This window comes from Prinia subflava, chromosome 1, assembly GCF_021018805.1.
Source record: "Prinia subflava isolate CZ2003 ecotype Zambia chromosome 1, Cam_Psub_1.2, whole genome shotgun sequence".
Lineage (NCBI taxonomy): Eukaryota > Metazoa > Chordata > Aves > Passeriformes > Cisticolidae > Prinia > Prinia subflava.
In genome coordinates, this window is record NC_086247.1 from 62,545,906 (window position 1) to 62,565,471 (window position 19,566).

Genomic DNA, 19,566 nt, shown 5'->3' on the forward strand with positions numbered 1-19,566 from the left:
CCCTGCACCCTGTGCTCTTGACCCCCCACCCATCATCTCACTCAGCTACGGATAATAATCTCCCTCCCCTGTGGTTAGTACTGCACAAAATGAATCCCAGACACAGAGCAATTCCTGTAGCAAAGGGAGCATTCTGGCCCTGAGGCGTCAGCTATGCAGGCATATCCACAGTCATCTGAGAAAATGAAACTTTACATGGGTCACACCCTGTTAGTGCAGTAAATATTTAAGAGGACCAATTCTGAATCTAGTTATCTGTTTTATCAAGAGCATTCAGAATTAATCTTTACCTTTTTTGAATAAAAATTTGCCTAAGGATGTTGGTCAACAAAATACAGGAATCTTGCTGGAGGAAGAAAGTCTCAATCAGAGGTAAATTTAAGAAAATATTTTATATTGAGAGAACGAAACAAGTTATACACAGCATTTTAAGGACACAGAATTTAAGCTAAACAAGGCAGTCAAGGGAGGGCGATTTCATTAGTTTTGTATTTGTAGAGCTGCACAAATGATATGTAACTTTAAGAGAAGTGAAAACCTCAAAACAGCTAGTTCCCATGAGAAACAGTGTTGAGAACTTCTTGCTTTTTGCCTTTGCATTCATCCTAAAGTTTCCAGTATTCATATAAACAAAAGCATCCATGAAACCATCGGTGACGGTATCCATCACAGAAAACTTCATACCATGGTTTTCATTTCACCGAGCTGGACACTTTAGGAAGTGTCCAAAAGACAAAGCAAAGCTGGTCTGAGGGAAAACCTCAGGACCAATTGCAGAAGAGTGGCAAGGGTAACACAGAGCACTTGTCTGTTCCATCAGTACAAGAGCAAACACTTTTGCAATCATTAGATCTGACAGAGACAAAACATGAGATTTTTACTAGGCTGTAGGCAAGTCGGTTTGCTAGTGCATCAGAACATTATACAGCCTGAAATTTAACAAATAAAGCTAAGGCTAAAATGGAGAAAATGACTGGAAAACAAGAGCTAAAGGCTACAGTGCAGTGTGCTGTAATCAAAAGGTAATTCATATATTTCCCTCCTCCTCTTCTCCAGGGAATATCATTTCAATGTGATGCCAACAGCCCTGCAATCTCTGGCAGTGAGGAACATAACTTTTCAGTACAGAAAAAGAAACATATCAGAGCTGGGAACTTCACCAGCAATACACCGCATGAGCATGGAATTGGGATCCATTCTAGCCTAAGAGTCTCTGAATTCCTATGAATTCTTATGTGATTATCAGAACTGGATAGAAAACCATATAGTGAAAATCAAAATTTATATGATTTGTTGCATTTTGAAACAGATTCCACCCTCTTATACCTTCCAGCTAGTGATTTTTGTGCCTACACAAACTGAAGTTTTACCTTAGAGAAGATGTCTTGAAAAGACATGTGGACAATTCTTGAGGAAGATGGGCAGTGATGAAAATGACTTGAAGGAAATGAAAGGCTACACTTTTTATTGATAAAGATGATGCTGTTGGATTCTGCACTCATTCTGTATAAAATTAGTATCTCTTCTACAGAAGGATCACAGAAGGGAAGTTTTCAAGCTGGAGACATGACACAATTCAGAAGAGTTCAGCACAAACCAAGGGGGAAAATGGGCCAAGTAAGGTCTGTGGAACACATTCCTGCTTCCTTCTTAGTGACTGCAAACAAGCACTTTGTTGTGTCCTCGCTTGAAGGCAAGAGGAACTATGGGGGTGCATGGCTCTACATTGAATAGGATATTTGTTTTATGGATGGATTCCTGCTTCTGTAGGAAGTCATGGTTTCAGCAATCACCATGTCCAGTCCTGCTAATTGCAAAGCCAGAGCCTCTTGTTTCCCACACATACACTTTGACTGATGCATTTTTCTAAATTCTACTGTTTATTTACTTATTAGGAAAAGTGACTGCACCCTGGGTATGCAACTGAGATGGTTTAACAGATTATCCTAGCCCTTGACTCCTGTTAGTCCTGTCTGGAAAGTTCACTTGATCACAGAGCATTATTTAAGAAGCTTTGGTGTGCCTGTTAGGACCTGCTAAAGCCATATATTGTCTTGTCTGTCATGGTGAAGGTCACATTTCTCTTAGCAATCCCTATGTAGACTGGGGATGTAAAACATGTGAGAACAAATCTCCGTTATGTCTCCACATGGCAAACAAAGGCAGACCAAAGGCACTCCTGCTCATGCTGCATTACTAACTGTGCATATCTAAGGAATGACTAGAACAGTCTCTGCAGAAGGAAGACCAACATCTGCTCCTTTCTTATCATCCAAACACTGCCAGCTCAATGTCCATATACAGACTGAACTTCAAAAAAAGTCTTCTTTTAAGTGACATGTTCTCTACAACACTGTCTAATTCTGTTCTGTACTCTTCCTCCCTTTAGTAGATGTGTAATCTGCAGAATGAAGTACAAGAATTCACCACCCACCTCCCTCCCTCAGAGCAGTGCAGAGCAAACATAAGCATTTCTTGTTATGCATCTGTTTAAGAGTACCTGGACATATTCCTCATTTTCCACCTACACTGCACCGTTCTGGAATAGGTTATGCTCCCATTTATTACTGTAGCAAAAGTACTTGGAGTTGTTGCCAAAAAAGCTAGCAGATGTCTGCCACTCTGATGATTGGGTCCCCATCCTAGCAGTGGGCTGATGTGAGTTTGAATTCATTTCAGAGGATTCAAAGAGAAGGGAACAGAAAAGAGAATTTCCACTTCTTTGGCATGTTCTTGCATGAGAAATTAAAGCAAAAATATAATCTGCAGAAATATCTTTTTGAGAGAAAGCACTGACCTCCATTCAGCCTTTGAAGTACAGACAGTAGCACCCTGGAGTGCAGAACTTTATTTGGGGATGTGAATTCTGCATGTACAGAAGCACATCCCTATAGCCCCAGAGGAAGGCTTTAACTTCCTAGAAAAATGGCAGCATTTACAATACATGGAAATCTCAGTGCTGACTCTTGGTTACCTTTACTAGTTCACTGGTCTGTGTGCTGTCAGCTCCACCTCTGGTTTTGGGAATGCACCCAAAAATGATTTATCCGCTATCCCATCAATTGCATCAAGAGGAAGAACAACCAGACTCCACAGCTTTTGAAGCTAGGGATAAGAAGCCTACACACCTTTTACAGACCTAGCTTTATGAACCTCTTGGAAACTCCTTCACAGCAATTGCAAAGAGCTGTGGAGAAGCCAAGACAGCCAATGAATAAGTTTTAGTGAATTTAACTCCTACTTAACATGTATGTGATTTAGCTTTTGACATTTACAGAAAAGGTTGATCTCAAGTTCTTTCTGACAGTATTGATTGAAGTCAAAGTTTAGAAATGTGTATGTTGGAAGTCCTCATGCATTCATTCAGCCAGGTAGTACTAATACAATGCCCAAGTAGCTTATCTGATCCAGACTAAAAAAGAGGCATTTGGCAAAAATTAAAACACCTTCAAGTGTAGCTTCAGTATCATAACAGTTCAATTATTATAATAAAATTTTCAATAATCAGAGTTAATTAATTCTGTAATTTCTAACAAAAAGAAAAAAATATATATTTCTCTAGTAAGTTCTCCATAAGGTGATGGAACACTGAATGGGCAAATGAAAAATTTTCACTTGCAGAAGGAGCTTATAATTCTGATTGATTGGATCTAAGAAAGAACAAGGAAAGGAGGTTCTTGTTAAGAATGGGGTGTGTCTAAAATCCACAAGATACACGGGTTTAAAATATCCACCCATGGGAAGTCTCTTCATATGCTATAGGCTGTAAAACATTTTACAGAACTAAAATTTAAATCTGCAATAAAATATTTAAGGCTACAGCTATAATGATCCAAAGGAAGTGAGTTAAAGAGAGTATTTGAAACCATCACCAATGTCTTACAGTTCTGCAACAGCTGGAATCTGTTTAATTAAAATCCTGGAGTACCTAAAAAGCTTACCACATGTAAAGCCTGCCACACTTCATTTTCTGACTCCTGTTAACAAGATCATACAGAACAACCCTTGTGATGATCTGTTTCTTTTTGTAAAGGAAATTTCTTTATTCCCTGTGTCATCTACAACTTTGACAAGTTTGTAAGTTGTTCTCCCTAAAGTAATGAATTAATACAATTTTAAAAATTGGTCCCAGGTCTATTCCTTTAAAAAGAAAAAGTTACTATCAGCTTCTTTATCCTAAAAGTACTGCTGTTTGCTGCAGTCTTCCCTCTGGCTGTGCTTCTGAACTGGCTTAGAACTCCCTGCACTCATCCGATCGTCCCTGTTCTGCCAGGTCCTGCAGGGCACTGTACCAACCAAAATAAAATTCAGCCAAGCATTAAAATCCACTCTAATAGTTCTAAGAAATCAATTAGCTTACAATCTCTGACATAATATTCCTTTAATAAAACTATGTTGTGATTTATTTTTCCTGCCCTCTGCCTCTCTTTTTATTATCTCCATGCAGACTTGCTTTTTGTGTGCCCCAAACACTCTGTGCAGCAGTCAATGGTCTTTGCTTTGTGATCCTCTAGGCACAAGGTCCAAGATAATGAGAAAACTTGAAGGTGCCTGCTACTGCCAGGCAAGGATGAGATAAGGAGAGCCATGCCAGTGTGGCTCTAAAATGCTATAGCAAATTCTAATGAACAAGACCAGGTGCCCTTGACCCAAGGTGCTTAGAGCCCTCTTGCAGCTACCTTCTAATTACTGAGGGTCAAGAATCCTTTCAGCTGGTGCTCAGGAGAGGCCTCTGCAAGAGCCAAACCCAGAGCACAGCTCCCAGGGACAGGCAAGCACAGAACCTTGTGCAGAAGGGTGCAACAAACAGAAGAAATGAGAGATGGAAGAGACAAAGATAGGCACACAACTGTGTTCAAATCAGCATAAACAGTCTCAAGTGTGGTTGCAACACATAGTCTGCACAACAGCAGGAAAGATGAAAGACAGACCAACTTCTTGAAGACACTACAGTTCCAATATCCCTGGACCCCAAGCTGCAGTGGAGATTCAGGCTGTCCATGCCAAGTCAGTGATCTCTGGCACCAAGAGGAAAACTCCTGATTTACATAAAGGTTTACAAACATGACAGATTCACTACCCTCCCAGCAGCATAGTAAATCCTGAAGATGACTGACATGTGGTTTCAAGCAAAGTATCTGGGTCGCCTAAAGCTTAAATCATGCAAGACCACCAGGAAGAAGTAACAAGAAATAGTAATAATCATCTCCTTGATGTGGAGAACAGAGAAACTCATTTGTGGACCTGACCTATGATCTAGGGATGTTTGTTTCTTTCTGGGTACCTGGATCCGGGACAATGTTGAGAGGCTGCCAAAGCTTTCCTGACATTATTACTCCCTGCTGCTCTTCCATGTGGGCACCAATAATCTCCCTGGAGAGTATCAAAAGTGACTTCAAGCTCTATGAGCAGTAGCCTGGGGCATAGGGGCCCATCTGGTGTTGTCCTTACTCCTGCTGGTGGGAGGAAAGGCTGTGGGGAGGAGGCAGCTGGTAAAATGTATCCACAACTGGTTGTGGAGCTGCTTGTGGGGAAAGGGTTTTGATTCCTAAAACTATGGAACCCTATTTGTGGGTCAACATTTGCTTGGGAGAGATGGACTCCTTCTCACTGAGTGGGAAAAAGTTATCTTTGCCAGCAGAATGGCTGACCTGGTAAAGAGGCATTTTAAACTAAGAATGACAGAGGAGAGTGAGTTACCAGAAGCATTGTGAGACAGTGAAGGGCAGGGAGGGTTGATAAGCAAAGGGCCTGGAGTGACATGACCAAAAGGGATCACAAAATCAACAAAACAAAGCTTAAGCAGCCTAAGCAGGGTCACCTCCAAAATGTAAGCAAAGATGTGCCTACAAGGCACCATTATGGAGAAATCTTTCCATTGTTTTGGGAAGTCAGCATATGGGGTTGCCCTTGATGCCTTGGGAAGGCTGGCGTGAAACAGAGACTGGACAGAGCTAGTGAATAAAGTAGGTATTTATTGAAAGGCCTCTAGGATACAACTTGAACAGGACAGGGCCTGACCAGGGCTACACCCAAGGTGGACTTAGAATGGTCACAAAATGTCTGGCCGGTCACAAGGTCTTACATTTTTGTAAGTTTTGGTCCATTTGCACATTGGGGTTTAATTGCCCAATTACAGCTTCAGGCTGTGAGGTCTCATCCTTCTTGTTCCTTCCTTCAGCCGACTGTTGTTTATGCTTTTGGGCCTGAAAGTTGTCCTTGGTCTTCAGCAGGAAAAGGATTTGTTTTGTCTACCTGCTCCGTGAAGAGAGCTTACCGGAACTTAATATGAGGCTCTAAACTGCACCCCTAGGCACCACAGAATCTGAAAAACATGAAAGCTAAAACTTAAGGCATCACCCTCTGCCTGTACACTAATGCATGCAGCATGGAGAATAAACATGGTGACTTAGGTATCAGTGGGCTGCTGTGGGGCCATCTTTTAATGGGGCTCCCAAATAAGGTGGGATGGACTGTGTAACTTGAGTGATGCAATGGGATGCAGGCTCCTTTGGAAGGAGGAGAGGAAAATGAGGAGGTGAGGTTGCCCTTTCTGAGGCAGAAGAGATGGACTATGTGGAGTTCTTCCTAGAGATGGATAATGAGCCAACTTAGACCTTGTGGGTAAACAGTTACTGAGCACACTAATGTACGTGATACAATACAGTGTAAATAATCAAATCATGGTGACTAGGAGAAGTGCCTGAAGACTGGAGGAAAGGAAATGTCAGGGAACTACAGGCCAGTCAACCTCACATCAATCCTCGAGACAGTGATGGAGCATATTGTCTACCTAGACTTCAGCAAAACTTTTGACATTGTCCTGTAAGATTCTCATAGAGTTAATAGAGTTTGAGCTGGATAAGGGGACAGTGAGGTAAACTGAAAACTGGCCCCAAAGGCTGCACCCAGAGCCATGAGGTCTAGGCAGAGCCCAGAAGGTAGCAGTGCACCCCAGGGGTCAGTAGTGGCTCCAGTCCTGTTAAACGTCTTCACTAATCATTTGGATGATGGGGCACAGAGCACCCTCAGCAAGGCTGCTGATGACATTTAACCGGGATGAGTGACTGATACAGGGTCACTCTGCCATGGGCTGACAGCAACCTCGTGGGCTGGGGAGGAACAACGAGCTGCAGCAATACATCTGTCCACTGCAAAACAGCTTGGTGGAAATGGTTCTGGTAGACAGCAGGTTGAAGATGAGCCAGCAATGGGCTCTCATGGCAAATAAAGCTAATAGTGTTCTGGGCTGCACGAAGGAGTGATGTCACAGAGTCAGGGGAGGTGATCCTTCTCCTCTACTTAGCAGTGCTGAGCTCATACATGGAGTGGCAGGTCCAGTTCTTGGCTCCTCAATACAAGAGACATGGACACACCGGAGAGAGACCAGAGAAGCACCATGGAGGTGAAGAGGATGAAGCAAGGCTTCTTTCAGTGGTGCCCAGTGACAAGATCAAAGGGCTTAAACTGAAACCTAGGAAGTGCCATCTGGACATCGGGAAATGCTTTGTAACTGCGAGGATCACCAACCACTGGCTCAAGTTGCCCAGGGAAGCTGTGCAGTCTTCATCTGCTAAGGTACTAAAAGGCAGCCTGTACAATCACTTCTATTTACAATTCTCACCTAAAATGACCCCTTGCTCTGCAGCTGAATGTCCACAGACCATTTCCTATGAAAAGGGAAAAACCTGGGCTAAGGTTCTATCTCTCTGATTTATCCCCATTTCCTATATCATAGTCTTATGACCTTGCCATAATCTCACGGCTTCTATTTACCAGGACCCAGAAGAAACATACTTATATGTAGTACTTCCATTTCCCTTTAATTAGTAGAAGTTACTTCCAGAGACTGACTTTCTGTGAAGACTCCAACGTATCAACTTGAATTATAGGAAAACATAGTTATAAGGCAGAATAGAGGAATTAATTCTCTGCAAGGTCTAGAAAACTTGAATTAAATTGTTCCTCAGATTTTGCCATAGAAATCAGCCAGGATTGGGAATAAGGAAATATGAAAGAAGATCTCAGGCACACGACACCTTGAAAAAAAGTAAGCATTAGGAAGAGATAGTTTTTAATAGTTTTATAGTTAAACAATTGCATTTATAATGTCTCAATTTTCCTGCTCTCAATATCTTCTCTTCATGCTTTTTCCCATATTTTCCTTTTACTGCCTTCTGTGTCTCTCTAATCTTCTGCCTTTCCTTTTTTCTGTTCAAAGTTGAAGGTAGAGCACCCCTTCTAGAATGAAATTGCTCTATACTATTCAGAGCTCCCAGATTAAACATTTACGTTATTTGATATATTTGAGGCTTCCAAGCTCATTCATAAAAAAAAAAAAAAAAAAAAAAAAAAAAAAAAAAAAAAAAAAAAAGTAATGTTTTTCTTGCTGCCATAAAACCTCTTGGCAACTGTGATGGGGAGTGGAAAGCTATGCTCCTCTTTTTAATCCTCAGAAGCCAAACCTAAGAAGTCAAAAAGTGTAATCACACCTTGAAATCTACATAATATATACCTACAGTCATCAAAAACTGGTGTCTCACGTTGGTTTTCTGGCTGAAATTCTAAAGGTCAACAGCTATCTCAATTACTTTTCCTAAGTCCTCTTAGCACACAATAACTTTCTCATTGCTTCTGCTTATCCAGTGAACTGACCCCTAACTCAGATGTGACTTTGAAGACTGCACAGTGACAAAGCAAAGCTACAGTAAGTAAAATTCTAGATTAATAATACTTCTACCCTGCTTTCTCTACAGCAACAGACATATACTATGTTGAGAAGACTTATTGTTAGCTGCTTTTCTTGGGAACAATTTTATCTTTTCCAGTATTATATTTGCTGGGATGAGACTAGGAATTTAGAGATACTAAATTCTTTAAAGTTAGGTAAAATGGACCCTGATGGCCTGCTGATTTTCAGAGATGTTGCATTGTCACTGTGCAAAATGCAACATAATCTAAAGAAATCCTTAGTGTTCATCATGTCCCCCAGAAAAAAATGCCTTTTTGTCCACTTACAAGGTTTGTTTCTCTTAAGTTTTGTCACCAACGTATTTTGAGGCTGTTGAACTCAATGAAGACAGAGTGACAGGAGAGAGTATTTTATCTTGATATTGTATATCTATTTCATTATCATACTGAACACTTCTCATTTCTTCTGCCTTTTTGAAATGCCACCTACACTTATAAAATTACATTAGGAGTTCTCAATATTTCCATGAAGAAGCAGAGAAATCACATAAAGAGATGACTATTAAGAAGTAGGGAAAAACAACGATTCACTTGAGATGAGCAGAATTTAACTTATTTTAAAAACAATCCCAGACAAGGTATTCAGTGGGAGGAAAATGTATATATATTTTTATTAAATCTAGAAATATAATGAATATGCTATCAAATGCAAAGTTAAAACAAAGTTTCACTGAATTTCAACATGAGATGATTGCAAAAAGAAGTAACAGAAGCCAGCCTAAATCACAAAACAAGGAAGCCCTCTGACTGTACCATTGCAATCAAGTGCCAACTTCCAGTTTGAAACATACTATGAATAAAAATGTATATTTAATAAAATACACTTTTTTTATAAAAAGGTGTTATTAACAAAAATAAAAATAAAATAAAAAATATGCAGGAAGTAACAGAAAAACACTGAAACAAAGTAAACTACTATCACTCATAAGCAAATAAAACATTATCTGAATCAGTACATATCAGTACATGATTATACTTTTTTTTTTCCTGGTCATATTCTGTAGCCTTTACAAATTTTTCAATACCAGTGGCTTCCAAAATTTTGACCTACTGGTATTTAAGTATAACTTCGTTTTATCGTGACTCTTCTGACTGAAGCATGAAATATAGCAAACAACAAACCACAGGAATACTGTTTGGTTTGCCTAATTCAAAATACAATCCCGAACAGGTACAGTTTGTAGTAAAAGGCAGCAGTAAAACTTGAAGCAGCAGTAAAACTTGAAGCATCAACCACTGCATAAATTTCAATCAGCTGAAAGCTCATCTGTGAATCAGAAATAGGACATAGGCAGGCCTTTTCTGAAAACCATGTGTGCAACAGTGTTGTGGCTTAGGAATGTTATTTTCCAGTTTAGTGCTTCCAGGGAAACCATGAGCCTCCTGCTCACAACCTCTCCCCCTCCCCTGTGGTGGGATGGAGAGGAGAGTCAGAGGTGCAAAAGGTGAAAATCACAGGATGGCATAAGAAGGATTTACTGGAAACAGCAATGAGATAAGGAAATGTAACAGCAGCAGTACTAATGACAGAGGGTACGGGTACAAGGAAGATGTCAACAATTCATGTGGAAACGATTCTCGACTGCTCCCTCCACCACACTAGGCTGAGCTGGAAGGCACCTCTTCTCTCTGGAAGAGACTCCCTTCCCCCAGATCCCAGCAATGAGATGAGGTGGTATAGAATAACTTCTGGAGATGTCCCCTCCTGGATACTGCAAAAGCTACCCCTTCCTGCCCGAAACTAGGACAAACAGCTATAACTCTTCAGGGTTGATAAACACTAAAGCTAGCCTGGCTTTGAGCAGCAGGTCTGATGAGAGACCTCCCAAGATTTTCCAGCCTAAATTACCCTGCAGTTATATACCACAGCAAGCACTTTGAGCTGAAAATCCTGAAAATATTTTGTAACCTCATTTATAAATCTTTGCCCCAGAATTAACTTTTGAAACAGAATCTTCTCCCAGAGGATGAAAACAGGGCAGCAATCCATAAAATCTAGGACACAGAAGCACAGTAGGTATGAATTTGTCCTAGTTAAGTAACAGAACTGATGAAGTGTGTACATTACTCTTATACCAAGTCAATTCACACAATTTAAACATTAACCCAATAGAAAGGACTTTTATGGTTGTACAAAAAGACCTGAAGAGCTCACAAAGGATGCCAACAGGGAGCTCAACTATTGGCAGGCATAGAATACAGGTCACTTGAAAAGTCATAATCCTTGAATCCAAGTAACGCCAAGAAAGGGCCAAGCCACACTAGCAGTATAAGATGTATAGATATTCCCCATGTGCTTTAAGAATTGAAAGTATATTAGCACAAGCTTTTCCATTCTCTCTACCTACTCTTTATCTCTTTGTGAACTGCAGAATAAGGAAGATATAACATTTCTTAATAAGGAAGAGAAGATTTTTCACCAAGTAAAAGGAAATAGGTGATAACCCAAAGCCTCGGCAGAAAGGATTCCCAAAGAAAACAACTGAATAGAAGCAAGGGATCCTCTGTGATCTTGGCCTTCAAAGATAAACTGGAGTGAGACTGATAAACTAAGCAATTGAGACAACTGTCTCATTACAAGGCAAAGTAAACCAAAAAGACAGCTTGATGACTTCTTGCTAACCTGCAGACAAATTAGGTAAGCTTTAATTATTCAGGAGATAAGATCAAAGTACAAATTGCAGAGGGACAGGAGACAGTGATCTAAGGATAAGCTAAAGAAAAAAGTCATCAGCCAAAAAAACCTGAAGTTAGATGGCAGGTAAAGAGAAGCAATCAGGGTTCCTGTTGACTAAACGACACGGGTATGAAGTCCCTATGCAAGAACAAGTATCTGTCCCCCCTCTCTGTGTTTAGGTGGAAGGACCACTGGAGGAAATTTAGATAGATATCCAAACTGCTCTAGACTAAAAAAGAGAAAGAGATCTGTCAAACTGATGCAGTCTTTATGGGAGATGGAAAAATGAGAGAACTGCTCTGTCTCACTGTTAAGAGTAAAACAACCTGAGTTACTATATAGGCTTCTCTAAAGATCCCATTAATTTGTTTCAGCTTATTTTATTTTGAACAAAATTAAGAGAAGACATTCAGTTACTTCTGATCTAATGGCTTGTAATGCATTTTCATTATAGATAAGACCACTCACATCCCAAGCTCACTGGCATTTTACAACAGAGAGAGAAGATTTAGATCCTATTCAACTATTTTGTCACTTTCAAAAAAAGTCAGAAGAATAGTTTTGCCTGATGTTCCTTTAGAGGGAAAATTATAATTTCAGTTGATGCATAGGCTTATACCAGCACCTGAGGGTCACTAACAGGCCTTGATGGTCCTTTCTCTGGGAGCTCTATCCAGCCTTTAGTCCTGTGTCTTCAGTCTCTGCCATAGACCTGTCCAGCAGTCAGTAGACCTAACTCTGAGTTCCAGATTGATTTGCTAGCTTAGCCTTGGACATGCTTCATTGCCATGGACTTACTTGACTGATGATCTGCACATCTGGCTGATCCTGGCCTCAGTCCCTGGGTCTGCCCTCCTCCCTTGCAGGAGGACTGGGTTCTGCCCAGCTGTGGCATGCTCTCCTGCCCTACTGCTGCTGACTCCCATTCCTCTCTGCTCCCAGAAGGCAATTTAGAGAATTCCTGCAGTTTTTCCTGAGCTTTCACTGTCTGCATGGGGAAAGCAGAAACTCTACATGGAGCTGAAAAAGGAAGAATTGAGCTCTAATAATTTTGAAGACACAGGACTCAACATGCTGTATAAAAATCACTTCAATTCAAGAAAGCTTTAACTGAATCTTGCAGTACTTGAAAGCTGTAATGAATCATGGTAAATTGAATTTGCAGACACAGAAGGTTGTTGCTTACCTTTCAAGAGAAATGGAGAGACTTTGAACTCAAGTGCAACACTCTTGCAAACCCTTGAAAGATGCAGTTTTAGAACTTCTTAAGTGACCCTGACATACAGGAAGTCCCTCCAGCTGTCCCAAAGGAAGACCAAGAATCCCTGTGTTGTGTTTGTTTAGTTTTATCCTAAAACACCCTACACAAAAAAAGTTCAAGAACCTACCCTTTCTATTTGACTTTTTATTTTTACTTCTAATCTTTCTTGTTAAATATGTTTCCAGATAACCCAATGTTTTTTACAGACTTCTCTGATCTACTTCCTTCTTGAAGATGATATTGGACCTGATGACCAACTTCCACCTAATGAATGCTAAGTAGAGTTATGGTTTACTCTGTGTGTCTTAAGTGTCCAAATTGCATTACTTCGGGAGGTGCAACAAGAGCTCTTTGCTTCCTTTCTACTTTCTACTGTAAATCAAGGAGTCTAGATGTTTTGCCTGTTAATCAGTTTGTGGTTCACTGTAGTGCTTGCCATATCTTTCCCTGGAGATCTGCTGCCTACATAAGCCATTTTGCACTTTTTCACTTATATATTGTTCCTATTAAAACCTTTATCAATGTGCTAGTTTTGGCTGGGATAGAGTTAGTTTTCTTCACAGTGTCCAGTATGGGGCTGCATTTTGGGTTTGTGCTGAACACAGGGTTGACAATACAGAGATTTTTTGCTACTCCTGAGCAGGGCTTGCACAGAGTCAAAGCCTTTCTGCTTTTCATACTGACACACTGGTAAGGGGCTGGGGTTATATGGTGGGCTGGGAGGAGACACAGATGGGACAGGTGCTCCAAACTGATCAGAGGGATATTCCAGACCATATGACATCATACTCAGTATATAAAGTGTGGGAGGAAGGAAGAAGGGGAGGACATTTAGAGCGACGGTGTTTATCTTCCTAAGTAACTGCGGTGTGTGATGGAGTCCTGCCCTCCTGGATGTGGCTGAACACCCGCCTGCCCATGGGAAGTGATAAACTAATTCCTTGTTTTGCTTTGCTTCTGCACATGGCTTTTGCTTTCCTTGTGAGTCTGTCTTTATCTCAACCCCTGAGTTTTCTGGCTTTTGCCCTTCAGATTCTGTCCCCAAACCTGCTGCCAGGGGAATGACCAAGCTGTGTGGTGCTTGGCTGCTGGCTGGAGTTAAGCCAGTATCAATATCACTCCGAAACTCAATCCTGTCATCAGCAAAGTACTCGCAGCTCTTTCCAAGTAGGTATCAACTGCAATTTAATAAACATTTTCTCTATCATACTATCTAGAGAAAACCTTATCTCTTTCTAGAGAATACCACTTGACAGAATCTCATCCTTCTTGTTTGACAGTATACCACTGATAGCTTCTCACTGAAATTATTTCCAAGACAGAGAAGGGTAAAGTATACCATACTTTTTGGGGACTTTTGCTTCTGCCTTTGTTTTAAAAACAAATATTCAACTGACCAGATGTCAATTAACTTTTGTTGCAGGAATATTGGTTTAGAGACTAGACTTCTCTTACAGTATCTTCACCAAGATTAACTTTCCCTACTTTTCTTCAGGAGCACTTTTAACATTTTATAAGTCATGAAATATAGCATATCACTTATCACACCTCCTTGAGACCTGTTAGCTTGTCATAGAGGGAAATCAGATTTTTTACATGATTTATTCTGGAAAAATCCATTTTCACCATTGTTAAGCATCTTTTTATCTCCTGTGTGATTCCAAACAGATTATTTGCTCAAGTGTCTTTCCAGGAATCAAATTTAACCTGACTGGTCTATAATTCCCAGGGCCTTTGTGTGTTTTCTGGAAAGACAGATGCAAAGGTTTCTTCCCTCCCCCTACAATTAATTTACTTTTTATCCTTTAATTCTCAAAGCTCATAAGGGAAGAGTCTAAGATTGCTGAAGTATTCCATAGTGAATTAATTGTGCCAGACAATTTGAAAATATCTGACTCATCTAAGATGACTCTAACCTGTTCTTCTCCCTCTTCCCCAGTTTTAGTTACACTGGTCTTCAGAGCACACTCAGCCTTTTTTTAAAATCAATGCTGAGGAAGAAAAAAACTCCCAACAACCAACCAGGCATGTCTCTGTTAGTTTTACCTCTCTGATAATTAATGTGCCAACTATTTTCCTTGTCTTCATTACAGACGTTTTCTTTTACTCGATTGTTAAAGACATCCTTAATGGCACTTATTTCATACTTTATTGCAATGTCTATGACCAAAATGTTGCTCAGGGTGAAACTTGAAGGATCTGTGGGGTGCATGGTATGTGATCTTATTAGTTCTGGGGGCTTCAGACGTTTTTGTCTCAGTAAGCTTCTCCAATATTTTCAGCCATAGACTTATCAGATTTTGTTCGTCAGTGTTCAGATTGATGCTTTTAATAAATCAGAGCACAAAAAGAACATGATGAAATTGGATTTATTCTCCCTTTTAAGTGAACCAGAGTCTCAATATAAGCCTCCCTCAACAACATGTGTTTTTGTAGACCAGGGAGTATAAAGGAACCTTTTGCACTGGGTTGCAATGACCTTGTGTGTCAAAAGCAGACATGAAAGCATGGGTAGCTTTCATTACAGACACTCAAATAAACCCCAGAAGGGAATTAAGCTTATTCAGTAGAGCAAACGTGACCTACTATGAGAAAGCCAAACAGGACTGAAACAGTGGGACTGTTTCTTTTTCATGAATTATGATTAATAAAGAAACTGACTTCTTAGAAGCCCGGTATTAGTATCGCTCTGTATGTACTAGAAATTATGCAAATCTTACCTCAGAGAACCTTTGTACATCCTGGGTTAAAGTTCCTACTCTCTTCCAATGGTAATGTTTGAGTAACTTCAAAATTGCTGGATTCACTGCATTATCAGATGGCACTGTCCGGAAGAAATAAGGATATTTTTTCTTATCAGCCAACTCTGGAGTTGTTGCTGCAAATGAAAGCTGGGAAAAAAAAAATCAAAGAACAAAAAAATGAAAGTCACCATAAGTCATCTAGCAATCAGTAAAAAAACTTTGCTTTTTGCAGTGCAACAAGACACAATCTCTGCATTGTTGTCACGTAGAGAAGTTTCATCATCATACAGTTTGAATGTCCTACCAGCATCATTTACTTTTAAAGACACTTTTGAAATATTTTAGCTCTATAAACCACCTGCTGCAAAATTAAACTAGGAAAACTTAAAAGTCAGTGATGTAAAATCCTCTGTTTAAAATCATGCATCTTACACATTGCACAGAGCAATAAGGCCTAAGGGAGTAAATCTCTATGATGAATTCCCTGTCAATTTCTTTTCATAAAAGTTGAGAATACCTCCAAGAGAATATTATTTTCTCAAAGTCTTATTTAGCTTAAATTACTGGGTAAATCTCTAGCAGTACTTCTTCCTATTCATGTACCAAAACAGTTTCAGGTAACAGAAAACCAGAAAATCCTTATGTTAGCCAAGGCTGAAACTGAGAAGTTTACTTGGGTCTCAGCTTCCTGCACTGAAGCAGGCCCCCTGTGGTTTGTGTTATAAAAGAGAATTCAATGGCTAAAACACTGGAATTTGTTCATGGTTACAGAATGCTTATTACAAAAGAAAAGAGGAAACCTTTTAAAACACACAAAACGAAACAGAAAACTTCATTGAATTCTTATGCCCAAGTTACAGGTGGTATATTTTTGTGAATATTTTTCAGACAGTGTTTTGAAGAGAATGCCTGCACGTTCACTTTATGGAAACTCTCCTACTCCAAAGATACTTCTGGTCATTCACTCCAGCTCTTTTTAGGCTTCTAGGAATGTGCTTCTCAAGCATTTTTTCAGCCAAGATTTTTGGTTGAGGAGTTTCTTAAAGTACTGTTTTAATGCAGATTGGTTTGACTGGCACAAAATAACCTCCTTGACACAGTTATTGAAAGTCTTTCAAAATCAATAGAGAAACAGGAAATGTAGGTGAATTCAAAACTATGTATCAACCTTAGCTTTAAGTTTACACTTTTTTCATCAAGCATTCAATATATTTGAATTAGATAACCTTTTCTGAAATTCAAAATAGACATGTTTAATCTGAAAAAAAACAGTCCAACTCTTTTCTTCAAGTTTATAAAAACCTAGATTTAGCTTATCAGAGACAGGACTTATTCTCTTTCTGATTTTAGACTCATAAAGAATATATTCCATTGTTATAATGGCCTGAATGTGGTTTGTTTTCATAACTAAAAGAAATCTAAACAACTTAAAGTGTGCATAACCTGGACAGTTTACAGTGTACCATTCAATATAGAAGACTCTTTCTCTTTACTGATCAGGAAATAATGAATAATGTAATTGTCATGTAATTTTGAGGTAAAACATTTTTAGTATAGCAACTGACGATTTACTAGGTTTCGTGAAAAAAGTGCAATATGAGGTGCTATGATATACTGTCATCTTCATGTTCCAAAACCTTCCCCATAAGGAAAGAAGAATGAACATCTGCCAGGTAGAACTAGTCAGCTTTTCTTTTTAGTCTGGTAGTGCTGAATATCATGCACTCACTGCACAATGAAGGTGGAAATAAGGACCTGTACCACTGGCTAAAAAAGAGAGAAAATTTATAAATCCATTATAAATCCAACATGAAGAGGAATACCCGTCAGCAACCCAGCTGCTTGCAGCCTGAACTTGCTTTTTGAGTTATTATGGCTTTGGATCAAACAAAATTTGATTGATCTTAAGAAAAAGAAGCAAAGGGCAACACTGAAGTAAAAGTAGTGGCAAGAAACGTCAGCAAGGTTCACCCAGCTCAGGTTCATGGACAGAATAACAAATTTTTCTGATCAGTAGTACAAAGGTCCATAGTAATGAGAAGCATCTCCATATGTGTGAGCTGGCTTTAGGGTGAAGATCTGTGATAAAAGCAAGACAATTTAAAATCATCCTTTGTGATTTTTTTAGTGACTTCAAGGGCCTAAATTAGTATACTATGGCTCAAATTTCTTTCGAAACAATGAAGCAAAACATTACCTCTCTTCATTGCTTCCAGAAAGATGAAGTCTCATAAGAGATTTCTCAGCCATCTCGTGACACGAGATGAGATGAATCCAGGTTTAAATGCAAAAGTAACGACATCCGAATTAAACAAAAAACAAAAAAAAAAAAAAAAAACAAAAAAAAAAACAAAAAAAAAAAAAAAAAAAAACCCCAAAAAAACAAAAAAACCCCAAAAAAACCCAAAAAACAAAAACAAACAAACAAAAACAAACAAACAAAAAACCCCAAACAAACAAACAAACAAACCCCACAAAAAACCCCACCAAAAAACCACAAACTCTTCATTTTCTTTTTAAATAAAGTTTTTTTAAAATAAAAACAGGGAAAAATTATTGCTTAAGTAATTCTCATATTGTAGGACATATTCAGAAGTCTTTCTTTCAAGCACCACATATATCATGGTTAGTCTCATTCTGCATCACTTTGACAATTAATAAGACCCTTGTAGAAATGGAGAAATATCCTGAAAAAGTTAAGTCTTTAAAAATATTTAACTTTTCCTAAAATCATCTCTGTAAGAGTTTGGGACATGCAATGAACTTAACCCAAAAATCACCATCACTCAATATTCTGCTTTGAGAGGGACAAGGATGAAAAAAGTAGTAATAAAAAGATCACGTTAAGAAGTGAACTGACATTTTGCAAAAAGTATGAGATAGCACAGCTATATGGAAATATAAGGAAAATACTCATAAACCCCTCTTTATTTAATGTGACAAAGCAAGTCAGATCACAACACAGTCCACCCACATATGCATTAAGATAGTACAGTCATTTTAAAGTGAGCTTTATTCCCCTATATTTTAGGACTACAGTTGTTTATTCGTGGCTGATTTGAAACTTTTGTATTGAAAGTCTTTTCATAGTTTAACATCATGCTAAAGGATTGAAGGCCATCCTGCTTTTTGTTACAAGAATTTATTCTGATAACTTTCATTTATTTAGCAAAAAATCTGGATGAATGGCAATCATATTGTTCATACAATTCTTTGCAAAATACAAAAGTTCTATTTTTCACATTATTGCATTTTGAATGCATACATATTCATGGACTGCTCTAAATTTTTTTATAGGTGTTTATACTTGCATTGCCATGTTCAGGAGGAGTGAGAGATAAACAATTATATATGCAGGATTATAACTCAGCAATAAATACCTGTGGGGTGTGTGATGTCATTCTTTCACAGAAAATTATTTTACAGAACTGCTAAACGGTGATGGCCAAAAGCCAAACTTCAAGAAAGGATGAATGAAAAGGAAAAAAAAAGGTTTTTTTCAAGTTGCTATAAAGCAGAAGACACAGTGAACAGCTACCAGGTGATGCATCATAACTGTGTTTGTGTGTGTGCGTACATAAACAGGCTCTGTGCATATGTATACGTAGATCTAGAGGAAAAAAAGCTCATATGTATTTTATATATATATATATATATATCTGTTTGAATACTGTCAGAAAACCTGCAGCCACTTCCTAGATTATCTCTGAGAAATCTTTCTTTAGAATACATGTTTCCAATTTGTGAGCAACCACATCTGAACTCAAAATGAGTGTATGTAGGGAAACGTGAGCTATGACTCAGATGGGAATTTCTGAAATGAAACGGTATAATGCTTTGAAACAGAAAATAAGATAATATTTACCACTCAAGTAAGAAGTGTAAAATATTAACTACAGTACAAAATGAGAACCAAATAGACCACGGTATTGGATAGACTTTGGTGAACTGCTGAAAAACTGAAAAAAATACAGAAGGATTTATTACGGAGTTTTGGAGTCAGGTATATGTGTTGATGAATTAAATTTTCCCAGGAAAGATGATACTTCTTGAAAACGTTAATTTAGTCAGAAATCTACATGTTTTCATGGAAATTTTGTGCTAGATAGTGAGATAAAAGAAAAAGGAAGTTA

The 19,566-nt window shown here is 38.8% G+C and overlaps 1 protein-coding gene across 1 annotated transcript in view; it reads right to left on the reverse strand.

The window, feature by feature from the left end:
• The window catches only part of GABBR2 (gamma-aminobutyric acid type B receptor subunit 2), a 465,813-nt gene that overhangs the window by 259,326 nt on the left and 186,921 nt on the right, over positions 1 to 19,566 (reverse strand). The window contains exon 3 of the mRNA XM_063398360.1: positions 15,410 to 15,580. Within this exon, the coding sequence (XP_063254430.1) occupies positions 15,410 to 15,580 (171 nt within the window). The remainder of the gene's footprint in view (positions 1 to 15,409; positions 15,581 to 19,566) is intronic.